We start from the raw sequence: 18,954 nt of genomic DNA on the forward strand, positions 1-18,954 counted from the left end.
GCAAAACCTTTCTTGAGATATATCAACAAATAGGTTTGACTATTATTTGTTGACTTTGATAGAAGCAATGGTTTTGAATTAATTTTGCAGATTGGCATTTTACACAAGATAGTAAAATGAAGCAATACTTAAAAGTGGTCACTAAATCTTCACCAAACTTATGGAAAAAAATAGTTGAAATCCAAATTGTTGACTAATATATATCCAAAGTGCTAAAGTTCAGACAATATGTTTAATTTAAAAAGGTTCCAAAATTTGGATTGTAAAAAATAAATATTAGTACCTTCAAAAAACTTCTTAAAAAAATTAATGTATAAAAAAACTATACTTAAAAATTTATATGAATATTTGTATGATTTGTATTTATTATCTTTAATTATTCAAATAAATATTTTATGATTTGATTTTATTTATTTAACATATTTCAAAATTTTGTTAATAGTTTTATTTATAATATTTCTAATTCTAATATATATATATATATATATATATATATATATCTGTGTGTGTGTGTGTGTGTTAATCACACATCTATGTAAACAAGTTGTTTGGTGGGAGCTTTTACAAAGATTTTAGTATTCCAAATTAATTAGAATGAATGCATAAATTATGCTACAACAATCATAATGTATTATTAAACCATCTTAAGCACTTATCTTTAGTAATTTATTAAAATTTGCAATTTTTTAAAATTTTAATAGGTTATAATGTATACAATGATTCAAACAATAATGTATGGCATCCATCTTTTTATATATCATATCTCTTGCTTAACCTTAGAACAATATGTTTGTTTTTAAATACATAACTATTTAAGAAAATAATAAATAACAAGATTAAACACATGAGTTGAAATACATTGGAAAGATATTTTTAGCAAATAAAATAGTCCATGTATATTTAATTAAATATTAAATACTGATCATATTTGAAACTACATAAAAATAGATTGTTTCTCATGTTGTGAAGATAATGTTTTGTTAGCTTAGTTAAAATGTCATAGATATCTATTTCACTTAGATAAATAAAAGTCCATAGAATATATATATATATATATATAGAAAAAATCAGGTGTATAGATCACAGTAACGATTTTCTGGGATAACCAATGTAATAGTAGAAAAAATATCTGCAAAAGCTCTTCACAAAGCATTGTTTCTTTATAATAAGTTTTGATATGATTTTAGTTTTTTATTCTTTATTCTTTTAAATTTCTGATATCATGGAAAAAAATTTAATGATTTTTCGATAATTTTTATCTTGAAAAAGAACCATTATATTAATGATTTTATAAATCATTGTTTTTCAAACTAAGCAAAACCATTGTAAAAAGCTTATATTAAACCAACTATTTTAAAAAGTTTCAAAATATAAATGCTTATGCATAAGAGATTAAGGTATTTTATATTTTAAAATATATTTTAAATGTGATTTTATTTTATTTTAATTACTAAGTAAAGAAAATCTAATTGATTTTTATAACAACCCACATTTTATAATTTCATTGAAACGTGAACAAGATGTTGCGGAGAATAATGGCTCGTGACAATTAATCATAGACATCATGTTGTGGCAAATGTATTTAAATTTTATTTCTATAACAAAAAATGAAATGTCGAATGTTATGTGTTGTGTCTGATGAGAAAATGGCAACACCATAATGAAAAAATGTAATGAAGAAGAAGAAGTAGAAGGCGATTACGACGAGGGGGAGTGAAATAAACGGCGTGGGCTGCAATGGGATGACCAACGTGTGTTCGGAGGGTGCGTTGGTGTCAAAGCAGGCTTGAATTCGCATCCGTGGAATTGTGGGGACAGCAATTGTCTCGCTGGAAATTGGCCTGGGGACAGAAGGATGATCGTCACCGCAACACAATCTTGTGGCTCCCCGACTGCAAACGTCGTTTACTCATTGTGGGTCAGTGTCTTGGAGACGTTTTTGTTTCAGTTTTTTGTTTCCCTTCCGTAGTCAGGTTGCAGCTCAACATCTGGCCATGGCGCACTCCCTAGCGACGCTGCTTCCATTTGCTGCTGCTCTTGCCTCTGCACCCGAGGGGCCGCGAGTCTCTCTCACTTCGGAAGCCCGTGTGCTGCAGGGCGCGCGTCTCAGGGGTCACGAATGCGCTCTGGACGGTGGCGCTGCTGCGGACTCGCAAGGAATTGGTAATGGCGTAGCTGGGGTTGGCCGGCGTGCTGCTTTGGCGGCTGCTGCCGCGTCTGCTATGCTGTTTTTCGTTGCGGAGGATTCGAAAGGTGAGACCTCTGCGTGATTATTCTAGGATGGTTTTCGAGGTTGAGCCATTCCGCTTCTAGGAATGCGGTGTTTATTGAATTTGTCAAGTTTACAGGTGTCCGTTCCCAGGGATATAGACCATTTTCGTTCAGGCAATTCAAATAAGTGATACATACCTTAAATCGAATAGCTTCCGGGGAATTTTGAAAGAGATGGTTGACTGGAAAGCAATGTGATAGTTGTATGCATCTTGCGATTATTCTTTCAGCGGATTTGAGCGTGGGAATTCGGTCTAATGCGCAGTTGTTTTGTTGTGATTTCAGCAGCTGATGCAGGAGTTTTGAGCAAGTACATCAAGAGGTGGGCGCTTGCAAGTATGTTGTCTTTGTATCGACAGTAACTTGAATTTCGCAGAAATGTTGGTCGTGGTTGTTTATCTACATCTCAATTCGGCTCAATCCAAGAATCTTTTCTCGTAGGAAACTCTGGATACATAGCTGCCGAACTCTGCGAAGCCACCGTAACTGAGACAGAATTAGGAAACCGGATTTTCATCCTTAGCAAATGATGAGATGGAATCATGATGCATTTGTCCTTCTGTGAAGCTAAATTCTGATTCCTCTAACAAGTTTGCGTACATATCATCAGGAAGAAGCTTGATCCGCTAGACACCTATGTTCCAACAGTTCTATTGGCACAAATCCAGTTTCAGGATGTTGGTACGTGTTTTAGGATGATGGATTTCTAACCGAGTGAATTAATGTCTTCCTCAGCTTCACATTCATTCTGTTGCTCATTCTGAGTACTCTCCATGCCTGCAAATTGCAGTAGTGAACGAATTTCACCTCTGTTGATTAACAATGCAGTATTATTTAGAACGATGCTTAGGAGCAGTACATATAATAACTGCTCGTTTGAGATATTGGTGTACGACCCATGTGGTGAAATGTGCCGTTAATTTATGCCATCTAATAGGGTTTTATGCATTTTGACTCGCAGATGAGAAACTGGTTGGAGATAAGCCCGATTTTGCTGATGCACGGTCTATGTTGAGAAACGGACCTGCTGGTTCTCTTCGCAATGATATTCGTGCGGTATGTCCCTGTCCTCCATCCTGCCTCTTTCTGATCATAATCCTGGCTCTTAAGCATCATCTCAACCTCAGTTTTGGAAATTATGTTCCAAAGATTGTTCGAGACCTTGTACAATGGAAAGAACGTAATAATTTGACATAAATTGGGAGGATGTAGTTTTACGAAGATAATGTAACTCTCTGTGATCATGTGATCATTTTCCAAACCGCGGACCCTAATGCAAATTTAGGGGTTAGGTTGCACAATATGCAGCTGAGGCTGGTAACGGCAAGACTGCTAACGAGGCGGTTGACCAGTGTCTGAGGTACATTAAACTTTTGCAGTGAACGTCCCTGCGCAAGTTGCAGATTCCTTGAATATCTATTGATTTACATTCAAATGATGTTGGGTACATAATCAGTTGGTACCTTACACGCTATGGTTTTCATTGCTGAATAGTGCCTTGGAGGACCTGGACTCATTGCTCTTCAGAGCATCACGCGAAAGTGGATCAGCATCTATTGACGTTATGAAGTCACGTGTCTCAACTGCTGTAACTGCCTTGGACAAGTACGTAAATTCATGTGCTCTGTATCACATTCTTGTTCCCGCCTTACGATTTTCAAACCTTACCACTTGCTAGTAATGCCTGCTTGCCATAAGGACCACGTATATGAGTTGGTAGTGGTTTGGTACATGCTCTCTTTGTTTTTTGTTCTCTAAAACCTCACTCACCAATAGGAGACACTGTCAAGGGCAGGATTAACTTAAAATACATAAATTGGCATGATAGTATCGTGCTTAACTTGATGAGCATTGGTGGTGGTTGTCAGACTACTAGCGACAGTGCCCGAGAACATCCTGGAAAAAGGAAAAGCAGTAGCTACGGCTTACAGAGAACAAAGTACGCCGAGTAATGATGATGCCTTGGGATTTGATGAGAGTCCTGACCAGCTGAAGGGGCTGTTGTAGTACTATTTTGTTCACTTCATTCCTTGAATCACTTGCTGTGTTCATGTCTATGCGCAAGGTGTAGATTGCTGCTCTCTTGGGATCCGTTTCTATTGTGGGCTCTCGTAACTTATTGCATGACGTAAGAGTGTGCACCTCGTTTCAGAAGCTTATTAAGCAGTATGATTGGTTCTGTTAAAAAGTGCAAGGAGGCCACGCTTACCACGAGCACAACCCTCCAGATATGCGTCGCGTAGGATCCTGTTGGCGAGCATGGAAGTTGAAAGCTACAATGTTCTTGCAACCACACTCGTGTGGCGCCCAGGTAAACAAACTTGGGTGCTCGACGCTGAATAATAGACCACGTATCATGCGCATCGTCAGTACTATCCCAAATCATCGGGTAATGTTCTCGAATTTGAATCTCCCGCTGTGCGTTGCGCAAGTAGCCTTGGTGCGCTCAAGGACCCTTTCGCAAGTCCTTTCTGTAGCATTGTTGTACATCATCAGCACTTGCTCGCAACTCACTCTACGTCACCTATTAATCGTACAACCTAGACTCTTTCCATTCGAGGCATGCACGTTGGCAAGAGAAATGTGGTGTAGACTTGGCCGCCTTCATTCTCACAATACCCATCAATTGTCCTGATCAGATCTTCCCTTGTTTGTAAGACACCGACATGTATCACTGTTAATCGACAGAGAATCTAAAATGATATTCCCCCTATCAATTCTGTTGAAAGGAAAGAAAGGGAAGTGAACTCGTAAAAAATGGCTCGTCTTCCAAAAAGGGTTAGTATAATGTTTTTCTGAATTTTCATTACCTGTGCTGCTGAGATCTTCCAGTTGTCTGCAGCTCCTGCACAAATTCGGCGACGTTATATAGTCCAAAAGTAGCAATTTGGAGTTGGAGTAGTCTTGAAAATCATCTGCGTGAAGGATTTTGAGGTTTTTGGAGCTTTGGTAGAAAAAACGTGGGCCGCTTCCGTCTCAGGAAGAGCGAAAGGAGTACTCAATGTGCTCTCTGTGCCTTGGTTTAACGTTTTGTATAAAAAAGGCATGTGGTACTTTCACAAGCTCTCAAATCTGATAAATTATTTGTTTCGATAATACTTTATAAAAACATAGCCAGAGCTTAGACAGATAAGTCCTGCTATAAGCACTTAGCTTGAACATGCTCATTTTTAGACATTCCAGTTATTTTTAAATTCAGATGATATTTAGAACAAATTACTTCCCATTACATCTCATGTAGGTATGGGTCATTCATTTTTGAATCTGTTTCTTGATGACCTATGTTATGTGTATTGTGATCAAGACTAATATCGATTGTGCTATAATGAAAATTGTTACAAGGTGAAATTTCTAAATTTAACATGTAATTTAATTATTTACCAGATATACACACTTTACGAAAAACATACACCGAACTAAAATACCAAAAGACTTGTAAAGGAATCTAAAAACAGAAACGAAGAATAATAACCTCCTATTATTTATAAAAATCACATAGGAGAAATTACCTATATTTAAAATCATGCACCTTACAATGATCAAACATAAACTGTACAATAAGTTCACTTGCTTTCTTACAATCTTATAATAACTAAATTACTTTTGAAAATTGACTTATAATTTATTAATATGGATGTATGATTAATGTATTACAAAACAAAGATATTAATATGGCACATCAGCAGCAAATAACGTCAATGTACAAGCTATAAAAAATTGCATGCTTTACACTTAAAGAAATAAACCTATAACGGAACAATATATGGAGTTCCATAATGGTGCAAAATTCTGATTTTCAGCTTTGAAAACATTGATATTGCCTCCGCATTTGAAAGTGTCACCGTTAAAAGCACTTGAAACACCACGCTGTTCGACATTGTTGTCTTCAACCTTCGGTGCTCTGCTCCAGATTATGCATCGTGTTTGGCAAAGGCTTTGCCAACCAAATCAAACATTGCGAACATTGTATCATCAAAAGCTGGTGTGATTCACTACCACTTACAGATGCATTGCAAACCCCTCCTGCAGAATTCTTTCCCCCTGCCATGCTCGACCTAAAATATAATTTTCACCAGTTTTTCTTTTGGTTATCTTGTGATTCCAACCCACTATACACAACCAGGAAGTATCAGATTTGTAATTGAAATTGACCCCGGAGTGCAGCCTGAAGTTGAACAAATCCTGCATGTATGTGTGTGTACATTGAATACCCGGAGCATCTGCGACATCCAGAGCGGTGGGAAAGGAGTGAACCGCCCAAACAAACACTCAGAGGAGGGATTTATCCAACTTCAGCACTATTTGATGTCAAAGAATGAGTGTCTACAGCGTTGGTGATTTCCCAATTGGCATGAATGGCATGACACCAAAAGCAATGAGACAGGCTAAGAAATGAGATTGTGGGTGGAGCAGAGGATAGTCTGGTGGTGGCGGTGGTTCCGAGTAAGGTTGGGATGGAGAGGAGGAGAGAGGAGAGGAGAGGAGGGGAGGAAAAAAGCTTGGTTATTGAGAATCTCCGACGTCCCACCGTCGGCATTGGGGGAGGAGGGGTCCTGCCAACTCCTCCGCCAAAGCTTGCACGAGATTGCAGATTCATCCAACCCCCGAACGAAAGAACGAATGAATGATAAAAAAAAGGGCGGGACTCGTTAGATAGCAACACTCAGCAGTCAGCGAGCCGACGGATAGACGTTTAAAATACGACGACGGCGACTCACGCGGCGTAATCGGGACCGTCCAGAGAGCCGCATGCTTGGATTCGAGGCGAGGGAGGGAGCCACAGCGGAGCGTCAGAGGGATCCGAGCGACGGCCACGATGAGAGCGAGGCCACGCATCGGGGCCATCGGAGGGGGGACAGAGTGGGAGCCCGTCGTGAAGCTCACCTGCTCCTCCCACTTTGCGCACTCTCTCACTCACTCTGGTCGAGGCTCCTCTCTGTCTCCCGCACCTGCGACTGCTTCCTTTCGATTGCCCCTGCGTTTCCTTTCTGCCCCCGCATAGGATCGTCCCTCCGCTCGCGAGCCTAGCTTGACCTGCTGCAGGTACGAATGCTGTTGTTCTTCACCTTTTCCCCCTGTGTTTCCTTTTCTCTCTCCCTCTCTCTCTCTCTCTCTTCGGCCCTCGGTCATGCAGTTCTTTTTTCTCTCGGCTTGGGAGTGCCCTCTGAACTGTCGCTGGTGCGAGGGTTTGGGCTTGGGACCGGGTGTTGTGGCTGGTGCCTGGGCTGGGGAGGGGTGCAATGGTTCAGCGCGCGGGAATTGATGCGCTGGTGGTTGCGGCGGTCGGAGGACCTAATAGATTCTGGTCTGGTGGTGGGTGGTTCCGATGCGGAGAAAGCCGTGGGCGATGATATGTCGGATTTAGGGTTTTGGGCGGGCAGTTTCGGGTGGCGTTGGGGTTCGGAGTTCGGAGCCAGAGAGTCGGCCGAGGTTGACGTCGAGTGACAATGTGGTGGGTCACGTTTTAGGAGGTGGACGTTGTGAGTGATCGGTTGGGTTGTGGCGAGGCCGTGGGTTTATCTTTTGCTTGTGGAGTGCAGAGAAGTGGTGATCAGGCGAGGAGGTGTAGGGAATCCGTCGTTAGGTCTGTGGCGGGTGTTTGTAAGCCTTGCCCTTGCTCCGACGTGCGGGGGGACGCGTGCAGTCTTGGGAGTTCTAGGTTTCACTGTAGCTTGCACCTGCGGTGTGCGGTTAAAACTGCTGTGGGCGGAAACTCGTTAGACCTGCTGTGGAGCTGCTCCGCATCGTGGACACGAATTGTTGCGAAGCGAATTGTAGGGGGTCGGTGTGGAGGAGAGAATGCAGGAACGAGTGAGGATTTTCTTATGCCCCTCGGTCCTGCGAGTGGTGCAATGTTGTTGCTGTTCTGGGCGTGGCGGGTGTGGTGCGGATGAGGGTTTTGCGGAGAGAGTATGGGAGAAAGCGGGAAGCTGTTATGCGTGGTGATCGTGTCCGGGGCCGTGGAGTATCATGAGTAACAAAGAGTGCGGTGCGTCGTTGGTGTTGTGTTCAGAAACTGGAGGTCCTAGAGGGAGCTTGGGAAGCGGAAGTATAAGTGCCAGGTGTTTGGAATCGAGGGCTCGGAGAGGATGATGCAGTCACCAGCAGGGGCTGGGCCCCCGCACGGGCAGCAGCCAGAGGGGCAACAGCAGCCGCAGCAATGGGTGATGATGCAGCAAACGGGGATGCAGCCTCAGAGTCACGAGGAGGTGAAGACGCTGTGGGTGGGAGACCTGCAGTACTGGATGGACGAGAATTACCTGCACACAGCTTTTGTACACACTGGAGAGGTGCCCTTTCGAACACCTTTCCTCGGCCCGCAGAGGCGATCTCGGATTGTGGGGTTTCCTTGGATTGGGTGTTGCAGGGTAATGGGGGGGGGTGGGTGGTGTGGGCGTGATGGACTACATAGGTCGTGTACTTCTGCGCACTTGAGCCGTGAGTTAGTGAGGAGCACAAAGCTCTGATGGTACCCTTACTGCCGTGCCTCATGTCGTGAAAGCGTGGGAAGTAGCGTTGCAATGCACGCGGTGTGTGCGTCCTGAATCGTCCCACGGACGAACAGTTTGTTCGAGAGGTGGCAGAAGCAAGCAGAGAGTTGATAGCATTGGGCTTGGTCCGAGTGATGACGAACGCTTGGAGATCGCCGGTGTCGGCTGTGGCAACGGTTGGTCGGTGGCTGTTTCGGTCGGGTAGCGGTTGCTGAGGGAGGCGAGTTCGTTTTTATGTGGACAGAAGCGAGGCATATGTGGGGCGTTTGAGGTGTTTGTTATGGATAGTTGTGCATGATGATGATGTGACGGTTTTGCGGAGGGGGAGCGATTGGAGAGGCGGGAGTGGACGGGGAGTCGGAGTGAAGGGGTGGCTGCAGGGCATGGGGTGATATGACGTGCCTCGGACGGGGCAGAACGCGGTGGGATCGGGCGAGGACGCGCTGACAGAAGTGGGAGTGGTTGTTGCAGGTGCAGTCCGTGAAGATCATACGCAACAAGCAGACGGGGTACTCGGAGGGGTACGGGTTCGTGGAATTCGTGTCCCACGCGGCAGCGGAGAAGATTCTGCAAGCTTACAACGGGACTCAGATGCCGAACACGGAACAGCCATTCCGGCTGAATTGGGCTTCGTTTGGAATAGGGGAGAGGCGTCCGGAGGCGGGACCGGAGCACTCGATCTTTGTGGGGGATTTGGCTCCCGACGTGACGGATTACATGCTGCAGGAGACGTTTCGGACGCGGTACCCATCTGTGAAGGGCGCGAAGGTGGTGACGGACGCCAACACGGGTCGGTCGAAGGGGTACGGATTCGTGCGATTCGGCGACGAAATGGAGAGGAACCGGGCGATGAGCGAGATGAACGGGGTCTACTGCTCGAGCAGGCCGATGCGGATCAGCGCAGCGACTCCGAAGAAGTCTCTGGGGCCCGCCCAGCTGAACCCGAAAGGTGGTGGTGTGGGAGTCGCGGTCGTTGAATGAGTTTGTGCGTCGTGTGGATGAGCGTAGGTGCAGGCCAGAAGCAGGAGTGAGGGCTTGGGTGGATTCGTGTGGCGGCCGTGTAAGCGAGCATGGGTGATGAGACGTAGTGCTGGTCGTTGCAGTTGTGTGTGCAATGTGGTGAGGAGAGGAGTGGTGGGAGGGTGGTTGGTGTGAGGGTGAGGGAGGTGGTGTGGGTCGAGGTGATGTGTGGTGGGTAAGCTCATGCGTCAATAATGTGTGTCGAAGCAGGAGGGCAAGGGACTCGCTACCAAGGGTGCCTAAAACAAGATTCCGGGGACTAGGAAAGCACCCTCAGTAGTGGGTGGCCCGCAATTTAGGTCAGTGTCCTCTGTTTGGACGTTTTGCTACTGCATTGCGTGGTTTTCCGTTGTAGTGATTTCCTTGTGGCACATGAGCATTTTCCCTGGTTGTAGCCATGTCCCTTGGTGTTTTCGGATGCTGCGCGGGTGTGGTTGTAGTCCAGTTTGTGGGGCACGTCGGCGTTGTCACGGTTCACGTGGCATTCGTAGTCTTGGTCATCCGAGTGGGAGGCGTGGCGGGACCGAAGCTATGCCCATGCATGAGTGTAGAGGGATGGGCGAGGTTGAGAATCGGGTCAAGTGCGTGGTCGGGGTCACCATGCGGCGTCGAAGGTTCAGTGTCTGATGATCAGGTGTGGCGTAGATACTGGGCTTGGACGTTCTTCGTAGGTGTCATCGCTTTGGAGGTCGGTGGCGAGTGTGTGATTGATGTGCGGGGGATGGAAGTACACGGTTGCAATGTGAAGAGGGCGGTGACGTCGTGCTGGTCTAGGTGGCCAAGCCATGGTTTGTGAGCGCTACCGTTCATTCGCGGCTCCTTGTAGGTCAGCCTCATGTTGTACTGGTTTGTCGGTGGGCTGCGCATGGAGGCTCAGCGGGTTCAGGGTATCCCGGGTGTTGCATTCGTATGCGTGAGGGTGGCGCATGTCGGGCGCTGGAAGGGTGCGTTGCATCGAATGACGGGTCAGATATGGGGGTTGATGTTCTTGCATGCCGGGTGGAAGCGTGGATGTGCGTCGTATGAATTTGTTATGCGTGACCATCGATTTGGGTGCATTCTTTTGGGGGTCCACCGGTTTGAGATTTGGCGGTGGATGTGGTTGAGGAGCGAGGGACGGAAATAGAAGGGTTCTGATCGAACTTGCAATCTTGTGCCGATGTTTCATCGCCTCGAGGTTGTAGTGGGGTGAGTGGGAGGGGAAGTCGTGGTTTGCGGCTTGGCAAGTTCCCGTTGACGGCTGATGCGTGGTGGTTGGTTTGGAGTGGATGCAGTGTCTCCGGTGGCCGTGGCCACGTATGCAGCGTACGGAGCCCAGCCATCCCCGCAGGCGTTCCCCGTGGACAACGATCCCAACAACACAACCGTAAGTGGATGAGGCACTCTCTGCGGTGACGGGGGGTGTGGTTTTGTGATTGAGTTGGGATGTTTCTGGTTGGGTTGGTTCGTTGGATGTGGTGATTGGGAGGTGGCGTGGTGTGGTGCAAGTGCGTGCGAACATGTGGTTGGCCAGGCGCACCGCCCCCTCCCTCGAGAAACGGTGTTGTGGATAGAATGCGGTCGCACGCGTGGAGCGGTGGGGTAGGTGAGGCACGGGGTGTGATGCGGTGGATTTGTGTGGACAGATATTCGTGGGAGGACTTGACCCAGCTGTAGGCGACGAAGATTTGAGAAACGTGTTTGGGCAATTCGGGGAGCTGGTGTACGTGAAGATTCCGGCTGGGAAAGGCTGCGGTTTCGTCCAGTTCACACACAGGTGCGTGAGAAGTTGCAGGAGCCGTTGGTTGGGCATGTCCGGCACAAATTGTGTTTGTCGTGGTTGTTGGTGGAGGTCGTGAGCCGATGCGGTGTCGGCGCGGCGTATATGTGAGCAGATATTGATGATGTGTGAACCGCGACCGGAATGCATCCAGCGGCGGAGCGGGTGCAATGAAAATGTGACGATTGAAGGGCTTGTGGGAGGTGTGGGTGCAGAGCTTGTGCAGAGGAGGCGCTGCAAAGGCTTCACCAGACGGTGATCGGGACGCAAGCGGTGCGGCTGTCGTGGGGGAGAAGTCCTGGGAACAAACAGACTGCTGATGTAAGTCGCAGGCTGTGTCGGAAACGAGGAGTGGATGTGCGGTTGCATGAGAGTCAGAGGGTTGTGTGGAAGGTGACGGGGAGTGAATGGTGTGTTGGTCTTGGAGATGAAGAGTTGCGTGATATTTTGCGTGTTTGGCAAGGGTTGTCGTTGACAGGATATTTGGTTGTTTCTTTTGTGTGGGCAGCCTGGATGGGGCCAGCACCAAGACCCAAACCAGTGGAACGCGGGAGGGTACTACCAGGGATATGCGCAAGGGTACGATCAGTACGGATATCCAGCACAGCCGCCGCAGGACCCTGCATACGCTCAATACGGGAACTACCCTGGCTACGGAAACTATCCCCAGCAGGTATGCTAGAGTATGTTGTGGGCTGTCGTTGACTGGTGCGTCGATGGCCCGGTTTGTGATTACGTGTGTTGGTAGGGGTGGACAAGTGACGGTGGCTGTGAGGAGCAGTGATAGAGATTGCACGGCGCGTAGTGTGACGTTGCGCGGTGGAGTGGGGTAGTCTTTGTGGTTGGACGGGGGCGATGCAAATGAAAGAGGAACGGGGGGGGGGTCGGTGTTGTTGATGGTTGTTTGATTGTGTTAGTGAATGATGATCTGAGGCCGGCTCTGCTGTGGTCGCATATTACAGTGAAGAGTTCAGCAACTGTGAGAAGTGATTTCCTGCTGGAGCGTTTTTGGCGTGTGTGACAGTGCAGAATAGTGGTTGAAACGTGGGATGCCTTTTTACCTTCACATGTACTGATGGCAAGGCAATAGATGTTGCAACATTTTGAAGTCATAAGATGCCAGGCCGAAGCTGGTTCTGCAGGGGTAGTGGAAAGCTTTTTGTATGTTTTGACGTAGGCTTGGGGGCCATGGGTAGACGCGTTGGGTTAGGTGTAACATCCGGATGGACTTTTCTGCCGAGCAATGAAAAGCTTGAACTGGTTAGTCGATAGACGAGGGACTCGGTCCGCTTCTTTTCACTTGTATTGATAATCGAGGCGTAACATGAAGAGAGGTGTTCCTTTTCATCGTGTTTGGTGTGGGTACTGGTTGAATTGTGTGGATGTAATGGTGGCAAAGTGGACACAACGCATGTTTACGAAGGCATGGTATGGAAGGTGGGATGTTTGTACGTGCTGTTAGTTTTGCGCAGAAGTAGCGATGAGAAGGGGTGGTGGTTAGGATAGGGGGGGTGAGGGAGAGTGAGAGTGAGGTGAGGATGGGGCAATGGCCAAGGTGGGAGAAGTGGAGATGAGGGAGGTGTATGGAGGCCTTCTTCGTTTTGATGTTCTGGGTATCGCAAATGCGCGCACATCACTATCGTTAGGGTGACGCACAGGCTTCAGTTGCTGTAAGCGCCGTCCCTAGCGTGGAGCAGAAGGAGGAGGAGATCTTTGACCCTCTGGCCCCGGTCGACGTGGACAAGTGAGTGGTCTTTTCCGCCCGTCGTGGCCTGGTTTGGTAGCATGGTTAGGATGGTGGTGGTGGATGTGTTGCGCGGTGGTGGAATCGTGTAAAGTTGTTGTAGGCGAGTGGGAGAGTTTCTGACGGTGGGAGCGGATGACTGCAGGTTGAATGCGGCGTACATGGCCGTCCACACAGCCCCTCTGCTGGGGCGTCATCTGTGGCTGAAGACGTCTGATCACGGCCAAGCGCAGATGTGCTACTTGTGATGGCTTTCTGGCGCGCATAGCGGTGACGGTGCGCGGGCGTGCAAATTGATGTCCGGTTGTAGATGAAGTTAACGTACCGAGATGGAGGCAGTAGTGGGCCTCCGTTTTATCGCCGAATTTTTCTTCATTTCCTCGTTTCCTCGTTTTTTTTCTTTATTTTTAAAATTTTGTCATTTCTCCATATCCACGCCCCCGACACCCTCTTCTAGTTCGGAAGCGGGAGGGTGTCGAAGTTGGTTAACCGTCACATTCGGCTTGTTCGTCGTGATGAGATGCATATGGATGTGAAAGCGTGTGACTGCATGCACATGAATGTGGAGTGCACGGATGGTTGGATGCGTGGATGTTGACTTGTGAAATAGATGCGTTTGTGATGCGGCGATTGTATGGTGCTGTAAGCATTAAAATCACGCCGGTGGTGTTCCACAAGGCGATTGGGGGTCACGGTTGTCGTCTTTGATGAAACTGGTTAGCAAGCATGGCGATCGTGTTCGAACGAGGCGGTTGCATCGCGCGGCGGAGCACGGTGGGAGTGAACCTTGGTGCCTAGAGTTTGTGAAGGATTGTGATGTTGGGCGATTTGTGGTATGCACAACGTTAGGAAGGGTTTCGGTAATCGGTTCCGGCACAGGTATGAGCGACGGCAGACCTGCAGGTGCTCCAGAGGACCGATGCAGGCACGTCGAATGGGAGTGTTGTCTGGAGGCCTCACGATTGGGCGTGGAAGGCTTTGTGAAAGTGCGAGGGAACCATTATTGTGTTCAGTCCCACACTGCTCTCTCTCTTCAACGGAGTAGTAGTACGTTGTGAAGCTACTTGAATGACATGTACGACGGCTTATTTGCGTGGGATCACTTGGGAATTAGCAGAAGTAATGGTCACCATTCAACTCCCTGGTGTCCACTGGACTTTTGCCCTTTCTAGTCCGTAGGTGGTGTGTGCTTGGAGATGGGCTCTTTGCAGACGCCGAAACCGAGCTTGAGGAGGGAGTGGGGTTCCCCTGCGTTATGACTTTCAGAAGGGTATTTTCTTCCGAGGACGCATGTTTTGGCAGTAATCGGCTTGAACGCAAAGGTTGTGCGCATCTAAGATGCCATACCAATTGCAATCGTGAGCGGTGCGAATCGGAGCTGGTTTGGGTGACGCGCAGGGCCGATGAAGTTTTTGTAAGAACCAATGCGAGGACATGCTGACGGACGAGTGTGTGAGGAGAGTAAACAACAGTGACCAGTTCGCTTCCATTTATGGTTTGCACAAGTCCACGCGTGGACGAGTGCTTCGATTCCGACACTCGCTGGCGTGAGACTTGTGACCAAATCGATGAGTGGAAGAGGGAGTGTCGGAGACCGTGCTCGATCGGTAGCATTAATTAGGATTTCTGCGTAGGATGGGCCGAGGGAGGTGCAGATCGCAAGAGGCTGACATATTGCTCGAAGTTTCTGGCCGAAGACCCACCAGACGCTACTGCTCTCCGTGCATTCTGTGTCATTTGTTGCGTGTTGTGTCGAGTGGTCCGGTCTCCCCCCCTGTTGCATTAATTTGCGAATCTTCCGTTCTATCTCCTCCTTTCGGACACGCCGTTTGATCTTCCCATCGTCTCCAAGATTCTGCGCTGGGTCGATGGGTTCTCTCTCCAACTCGATCGCTAGCTTCGCAGTGTCCACCAAGAATCTGCGGTCATGCCACGGCGTCAGAGCATCAGTCCTGCATGTGTTTGCAGGTGGGGGTTCCCGTACTGTGATTGCTGGATCCTCGCAGACCTGGCGGTTACGAAGAGTGACCCGAAAGTAGGACATGCGTGAGACATCGGATCTCAGCGACTAACCTGTTGTTGAGGTTTTGGTCTGCCCATAAGGGCCACGTAAGCATTGGGACGCCTGCACACACGCTTTCCAGAGTGGAGTTCCAGCCGCAGTGGGTTGGGAAAACCCCGGTTGCAACATGCCTCAGTATTCGCAGCTGCGGCGCCCATCTGGAGTAGCACATACCTCTCCTCTTCGTCCTCTCTTCAAATCCTGATTCCAAGCATAGGTGTGACTGTCAGGTGAGGAGACCAGTGTGCATACGAGGGAGAGGAAGGATCCGATGAGCCAGGCGGCGCATCGGGTGTAACTGACGTATGTCGAGCGTCAGATTTCAATTCTAGTCTTGCAAGCGGCACTGAAACCTCGACGCTTGCAACGGACGGTACAAAACATTCACCTGGGGGCAGGTATTCCGCCAGCGAGGTCGATGCCTCGGTGGCTTCGTGAGCAGGCAACGAATCGGGAAGCCGTAAAATCCACAAGAAAGGCTGGCCGCTGGCTTCAAGCTCCGATGCCAACTCCAGCAGCTGCGGGGCTCCGTGAGTGGTGAAGCTCCCGAAGCTGACGTACAGAACTGAAGAGGGCTTCTGCGTGCTAAGCCAAAGAATGCAAGGGTCCGTTTCCTCATCCAAATGCAGGTTCACGTCGTCCGTAAAGTAGGCCTCCGGTAGCATTGGACCTATGTCAAGCACATGTTTCGCCTGCACAAGTGTCGTAGAGTTTCATGTCACAAGCGGAGAAGTCAGGATTTCTTGTCACAATTCGCAGGTTCTGTGTGGGGCCCGAGAACCCATGCGAGTATGGATTATTCTCGATTACCTAACCGTATCCCACATGAAAAGACGCAGGTGCCGAGGGAGGCTGACCTTCACGCCAGCACCAGTACCAATCACTTCTTCCTGCAGTGCAACGATGGCTCGCTTTTCGAGACCGTAGAAGCTGTTGGTCAAAACCACGTCCGCCATGGCCATTCGGTAGTCGTTGTATTTCATCCATTTGTACGTTTCGGCACTTAGGAACAGTGAAGGAAGGTCTCGAGGCTGGAGTGGTGGCAAGCCGGGAATGTCTGCAATCGGAACGCTCTGAGTTTCTGGAGTGAGTGGAACTCGACCCTCTCGAGCGAGACGCTCCGACTGCCAACACAAGAACCATGACTTCAATGGGGTTGATTTTCAGGCTGGGATGCTTCGGATGGCGTGAAGAAAAGCAAAGGACGAAGGTGTGCGGCCTCACCGCAACAATGACAAATAAATCATACCTGGAAAGTACACGAAAGAGCACTTACGGCCGAGACGTACAGCAAGTGCCTCTCGATCTGTAGCCGCTCGGCTGCTTCTTGAGCCCAACACGACATCATGTCATGCAACACACAGACGGGGAAAGCAGCGGTCGGCACGCCCCTCAAGAGCTGTGCGTTTGGGGAACTGATATCTGTAATCAGCTCCATCAGCAGCTTGACAGTTTTCTCTCTTTCAGCTTGCGTATTTCGTTCCGCGAGAAGCTCGTGGGACGTGAGGTGCTTCGAGGCGTCTCCGAGCTCCAAGAACCTGAGATGATAGCTTGAATGTGGGCTCCCATCGCCGCGAACTATCAGCTTGGAGAAGTGGCTGTCGGAGGCTACGAAGGTGACGGTGATTCCTTCAGCTGCCAAGCTACTGGCAAACTGGAGGAAAGGGATGAAATGCCCCGCCGGGTCAATAGGCACCATGACGACGTGGGGGGAACCATGTGACCCCATATCCTAAGAACACTCAGCTAGCAGAAACCTCCGATGCTGGGCCGTGCCGGCATGAACGAAACGAAAATGTGCCCTACTTCGGAGGAACGCAACTCTTGTATCCAAGTTGACGCTGGATGGTGAGGATAGGGAAGTGGGGGATGGCATGCCCAGCCACAAGGCGTAGGTTGGCGGTGACGTTGCCCTTCTTCAGATCAAGCTGTGACGCGAGATCGTCAGGTGGGCCACATGCCATTTGAAGGCCGAACTTAGTACGCGAGTTTTCCCGACACCTGCAAATCGCACATCATGCAGGAGGTGGTGGGAAGTAGTGAAGTGGACGTTGAAACGGCCTCGGCGTCTCGGCTCGTGAAAAGTCGATGTCGACGGAAACGCGCACCTGAGGAAGAACAGCTGCTAGCGCAAGAATTATTTTCTCTGATGGTTTCCAACTACTGTCCAGGCTTGGTCGTGACGCTCATGGCTTGGTCCTGCCAGCTCCATCGCAGAGCTGTTTACTTTAAATTGATGGTGATCCAAGGGTGACCAGAGTTGTTCAGTTATACTGTTACGAGGGTGGCTCACCTGAATATTGTGTGCTGTTGTGTGCTATTGAAGTACTTCATGAACTGTAATTCATATATTTGCATGAACTGTACCATTTTATTTATTTATTTATTTATTTATTTTTATTACTTTTATGAAGATTTTTTTTGTTTATACATAAAAACAAAGTATGTCTATTTTTAATGATTGATTAGTTTCTTGATTCTCATAAAGCGGACTAAAACCAATAATTTGTGAATTAGCTTGAAATACAAATACAAACAGACTTATGTACATTTTATTAGTTTACTTCTATCATATAGCAACTTCAAGTTATGCAAAACATTTTTTTGTTTTGTAGTAAGTTGGTTTACCCCTAACTAATGCTTCCACCAAGTTTTAGAAATTGTTATATTATAATTATCTTTCACATACCACCTATGTGTATAATGAGTGTGTAACATTTTATTTTATTTTATTTTTATTTTTTTTAAAATTCAATCCATTGTAAGATTTTAACTTTCCAACTCTATTGACTTGTTTCCCTAAATGTGGTGGTTTTTAAGAGTAGGGTACTTCTCAAAACCTAAGTCAAAACTATAAATTATTTAGTTGAAAATAATATGTATATATATATATATATATATATATATATATTATTAAAGAATTAATTCGTAGATCATAGCTTTTAATATAAAAGAAGTTTTTATAATTCCAAACAAGAATACTTTCTATTGAATGAAGTAGTTAGTATTTTTGGATTTGTTAAACTGTAAAATTAAGTAAGAAATGCTAATTGCCTTTGGTGAGATAATTTAACTAGATAATTTTAAACAAAGAATCAAATCTATTCATCTGGTTGAATTTTATTTATTTAAGATATTAGCTATTATTTTTTATTTAGTTTTTTTGGCATTTGGAATTATTTTTTATTGTTGATGATTCTTCTTAAATGGAAAACATCTTAATAAATTATATTCTAAATATACATTTAAATCTGCATCTTTTTATTATTTAAAAATTTAAAATTACTGAATATAATAAATTACTTATATGATATTTTTTAATATATATATATATGTTTTTTGCAAAGATTATATGTTTGAATATTAGAAAATAGAAAAAAATATAATTTTTTTAAAGCTACAAACATGAATTCTTTTAAAAAACATATTAAAGGTTTATATGCTTGGATAAATTTAGCTTCAAAATTATACAAATAAATTAAACATATATAGAAATCAAGTATTAGAACAATATTTGTAATGTATCATTAACTGTTACTAAGACAATTGGATAACTCTCTTGCTACTAGTAAATTTTTTATAGGATGTTGCTAGTGCCATCACAATT

At 46.6% G+C, this 18,954-nt stretch overlaps 4 protein-coding genes across 11 annotated transcripts; 2 read left to right on the forward strand and 2 right to left on the reverse strand.

The window, feature by feature from the left end:
* Positions 1-1,950: 1,950 nt before the first annotated feature.
* On the forward strand, positions 1,951-4,328 carry LOC112281001 (uncharacterized). Of its 2 annotated transcripts, none has more exons than XM_024517036.3 (7): positions 1,951-2,253; positions 2,557-2,593; positions 2,882-2,952; positions 3,233-3,327; positions 3,564-3,631; positions 3,766-3,876; positions 4,140-4,328. In XM_024517036.3, exons 1-7 carry the CDS (start codon positions 1,995-1,997, stop codon positions 4,276-4,278), a joined length of 780 nt encoding a protein of 259 aa, XP_024372804.2. In that variant the 5' UTR covers positions 1,951-1,994; the 3' UTR covers positions 4,279-4,328. The 2 variants fall into 2 exon arrangements, with proteins under 2 accessions (XP_024372804.2, XP_090105815.1); XM_090249689.1 differs by having other exon boundaries at positions 2,560-2,593.
* LOC149989384 (uncharacterized) lies at positions 2,537-3,564 on the reverse strand. Of its 2 annotated transcripts, none has more exons than XM_090249690.1 (3): positions 3,296-3,564; positions 2,983-3,080; positions 2,537-2,740 (listed from the first exon to the last, which is right to left on the reverse strand). In XM_090249690.1, the coding sequence occupies exons 1-3, from the start codon at positions 3,514-3,516 to the stop codon at positions 2,688-2,690; spliced, it is 372 nt and encodes a 123-aa protein (XP_090105816.1). In that variant the 5' UTR covers positions 3,517-3,564; the 3' UTR covers positions 2,537-2,687. The 2 variants fall into 2 exon arrangements, with proteins under 2 accessions (XP_090105816.1, XP_090105819.1); XM_090249693.1 differs by having other exon boundaries at positions 2,983-3,048; positions 3,296-3,485.
* A 2,859-nt stretch (positions 4,329-7,187) lies between the features above and the next one.
* Positions 7,188-13,714, forward strand: LOC149989385 (polyadenylate-binding protein RBP47B'-like). 6 transcript variants are annotated; one of them, XR_016502594.1, is made up of 9 exons: positions 7,188-8,082; positions 8,285-8,561; positions 9,234-9,711; positions 11,057-11,148; positions 11,408-11,538; positions 11,757-11,862; positions 12,050-12,214; positions 12,504-13,285; positions 13,431-13,714. XR_016502594.1 is itself a non-coding variant. In XM_090249688.1 (9 exons), the coding sequence occupies exons 2-9, from the start codon at positions 8,361-8,363 to the stop codon at positions 13,531-13,533; spliced, it is 1,362 nt and encodes a 453-aa protein (XP_090105814.1). In that variant the 5' UTR covers positions 7,188-7,723; positions 8,285-8,360; the 3' UTR covers positions 13,534-13,714. The 6 variants fall into 6 exon arrangements, 3 of the variants coding, with proteins under 3 accessions (XP_090105814.1, XP_090105812.1, XP_090105813.1); XR_016502595.1 differs by having other exon boundaries at positions 7,188-7,723; XR_016502593.1 differs by having other exon boundaries at positions 7,188-7,314.
* Positions 13,715-15,268: 1,554 nt separating this feature from the next.
* LOC141044428 (UDP-glycosyltransferase 72B1-like) lies at positions 15,269-17,076 on the reverse strand. Its single transcript, XM_090250175.1, has 4 exons — positions 16,597-17,076; positions 16,157-16,471; positions 15,592-16,060; positions 15,269-15,548 (listed from the first exon to the last, which is right to left on the reverse strand). Exons 1-4 carry the CDS (start codon positions 17,074-17,076, stop codon positions 15,301-15,303), a joined length of 1,512 nt encoding a protein of 503 aa, XP_090106301.1. The 3' UTR covers positions 15,269-15,300.
* Positions 17,077-18,954: the final 1,878 nt, after the last annotated feature.

Source organism: Physcomitrium patens, chromosome 4, assembly GCF_059467195.1.
Source record: "Physcomitrium patens ecotype Gransden chromosome 4, ASM5946719v1, whole genome shotgun sequence".
Taxonomy (NCBI): Eukaryota; Viridiplantae; Streptophyta; class Bryopsida; order Funariales; family Funariaceae; genus Physcomitrium; species Physcomitrium patens.

Coding starts and splice junctions, on each gene's coding strand:
- LOC149989385 (XM_090249688.1), top strand. CDS start 8,361: ATGATGCAGTCACCAGCAGGGGCTGGGCCCCCGCACGGGCAGCAGCCA. Junction 11,863..12,049: donor GGAACAAACAGACTGCTGAT/GTAAGTCGCAGG, acceptor TTGTGTGGGCAG/CCTGGATGGGGCCAGCACCA. Junction 12,215..13,199: donor ACGGAAACTATCCCCAGCAG/GTATGCTAGAGT, acceptor GGTGACGCACAG/GCTTCAGTTGCTGTAAGCGC.
- LOC141044428 (XM_090250175.1), bottom strand. CDS start 17,076: ATGGGGTCACATGGTTCCCCCCACGTCGTCATGGTGCCTATTGACCCG. Junction 16,472..16,596: donor CTCTTTCGTGTACTTTCCAG/GTATGATTTATT, acceptor TTGTGTTGGCAG/TCGGAGCGTCTCGCTCGAGA. Junction 15,549..15,591: donor TTCCTCTCCCTCGTATGCAC/ACTGGTCTCCTC, acceptor GCTTGGAATCAG/GATTTGAAGAGAGGACGAAG.
- LOC149989384 (XM_090249690.1), bottom strand. CDS start 3,516: ATGATCACAGAGAGTTACATTATCTTCGTAAAACTACATCCTCCCAAT. Junction 3,081..3,295: donor ATTGCGAAGAGAACCAGCAG/GTCCGTTTCTCA, acceptor GTTAATCAACAG/AGGTGAAATTCGTTCACTAC. Junction 2,741..2,982: donor GGAAGACATTAATTCACTCG/GTTAGAAATCCA, acceptor GTGGCTTCGCAG/AGTTCGGCAGCTATGTATCC.
- LOC112281001 (XM_024517036.3), top strand. CDS start 1,995: ATGGCGCACTCCCTAGCGACGCTGCTTCCATTTGCTGCTGCTCTTGCC. Junction 2,594..2,881: donor TTGAGCAAGTACATCAAGAG/GTGGGCGCTTGC, acceptor ACATATCATCAG/GAAGAAGCTTGATCCGCTAG. Junction 2,953..3,232: donor AATCCAGTTTCAGGATGTTG/GTACGTGTTTTA, acceptor TTTGACTCGCAG/ATGAGAAACTGGTTGGAGAT.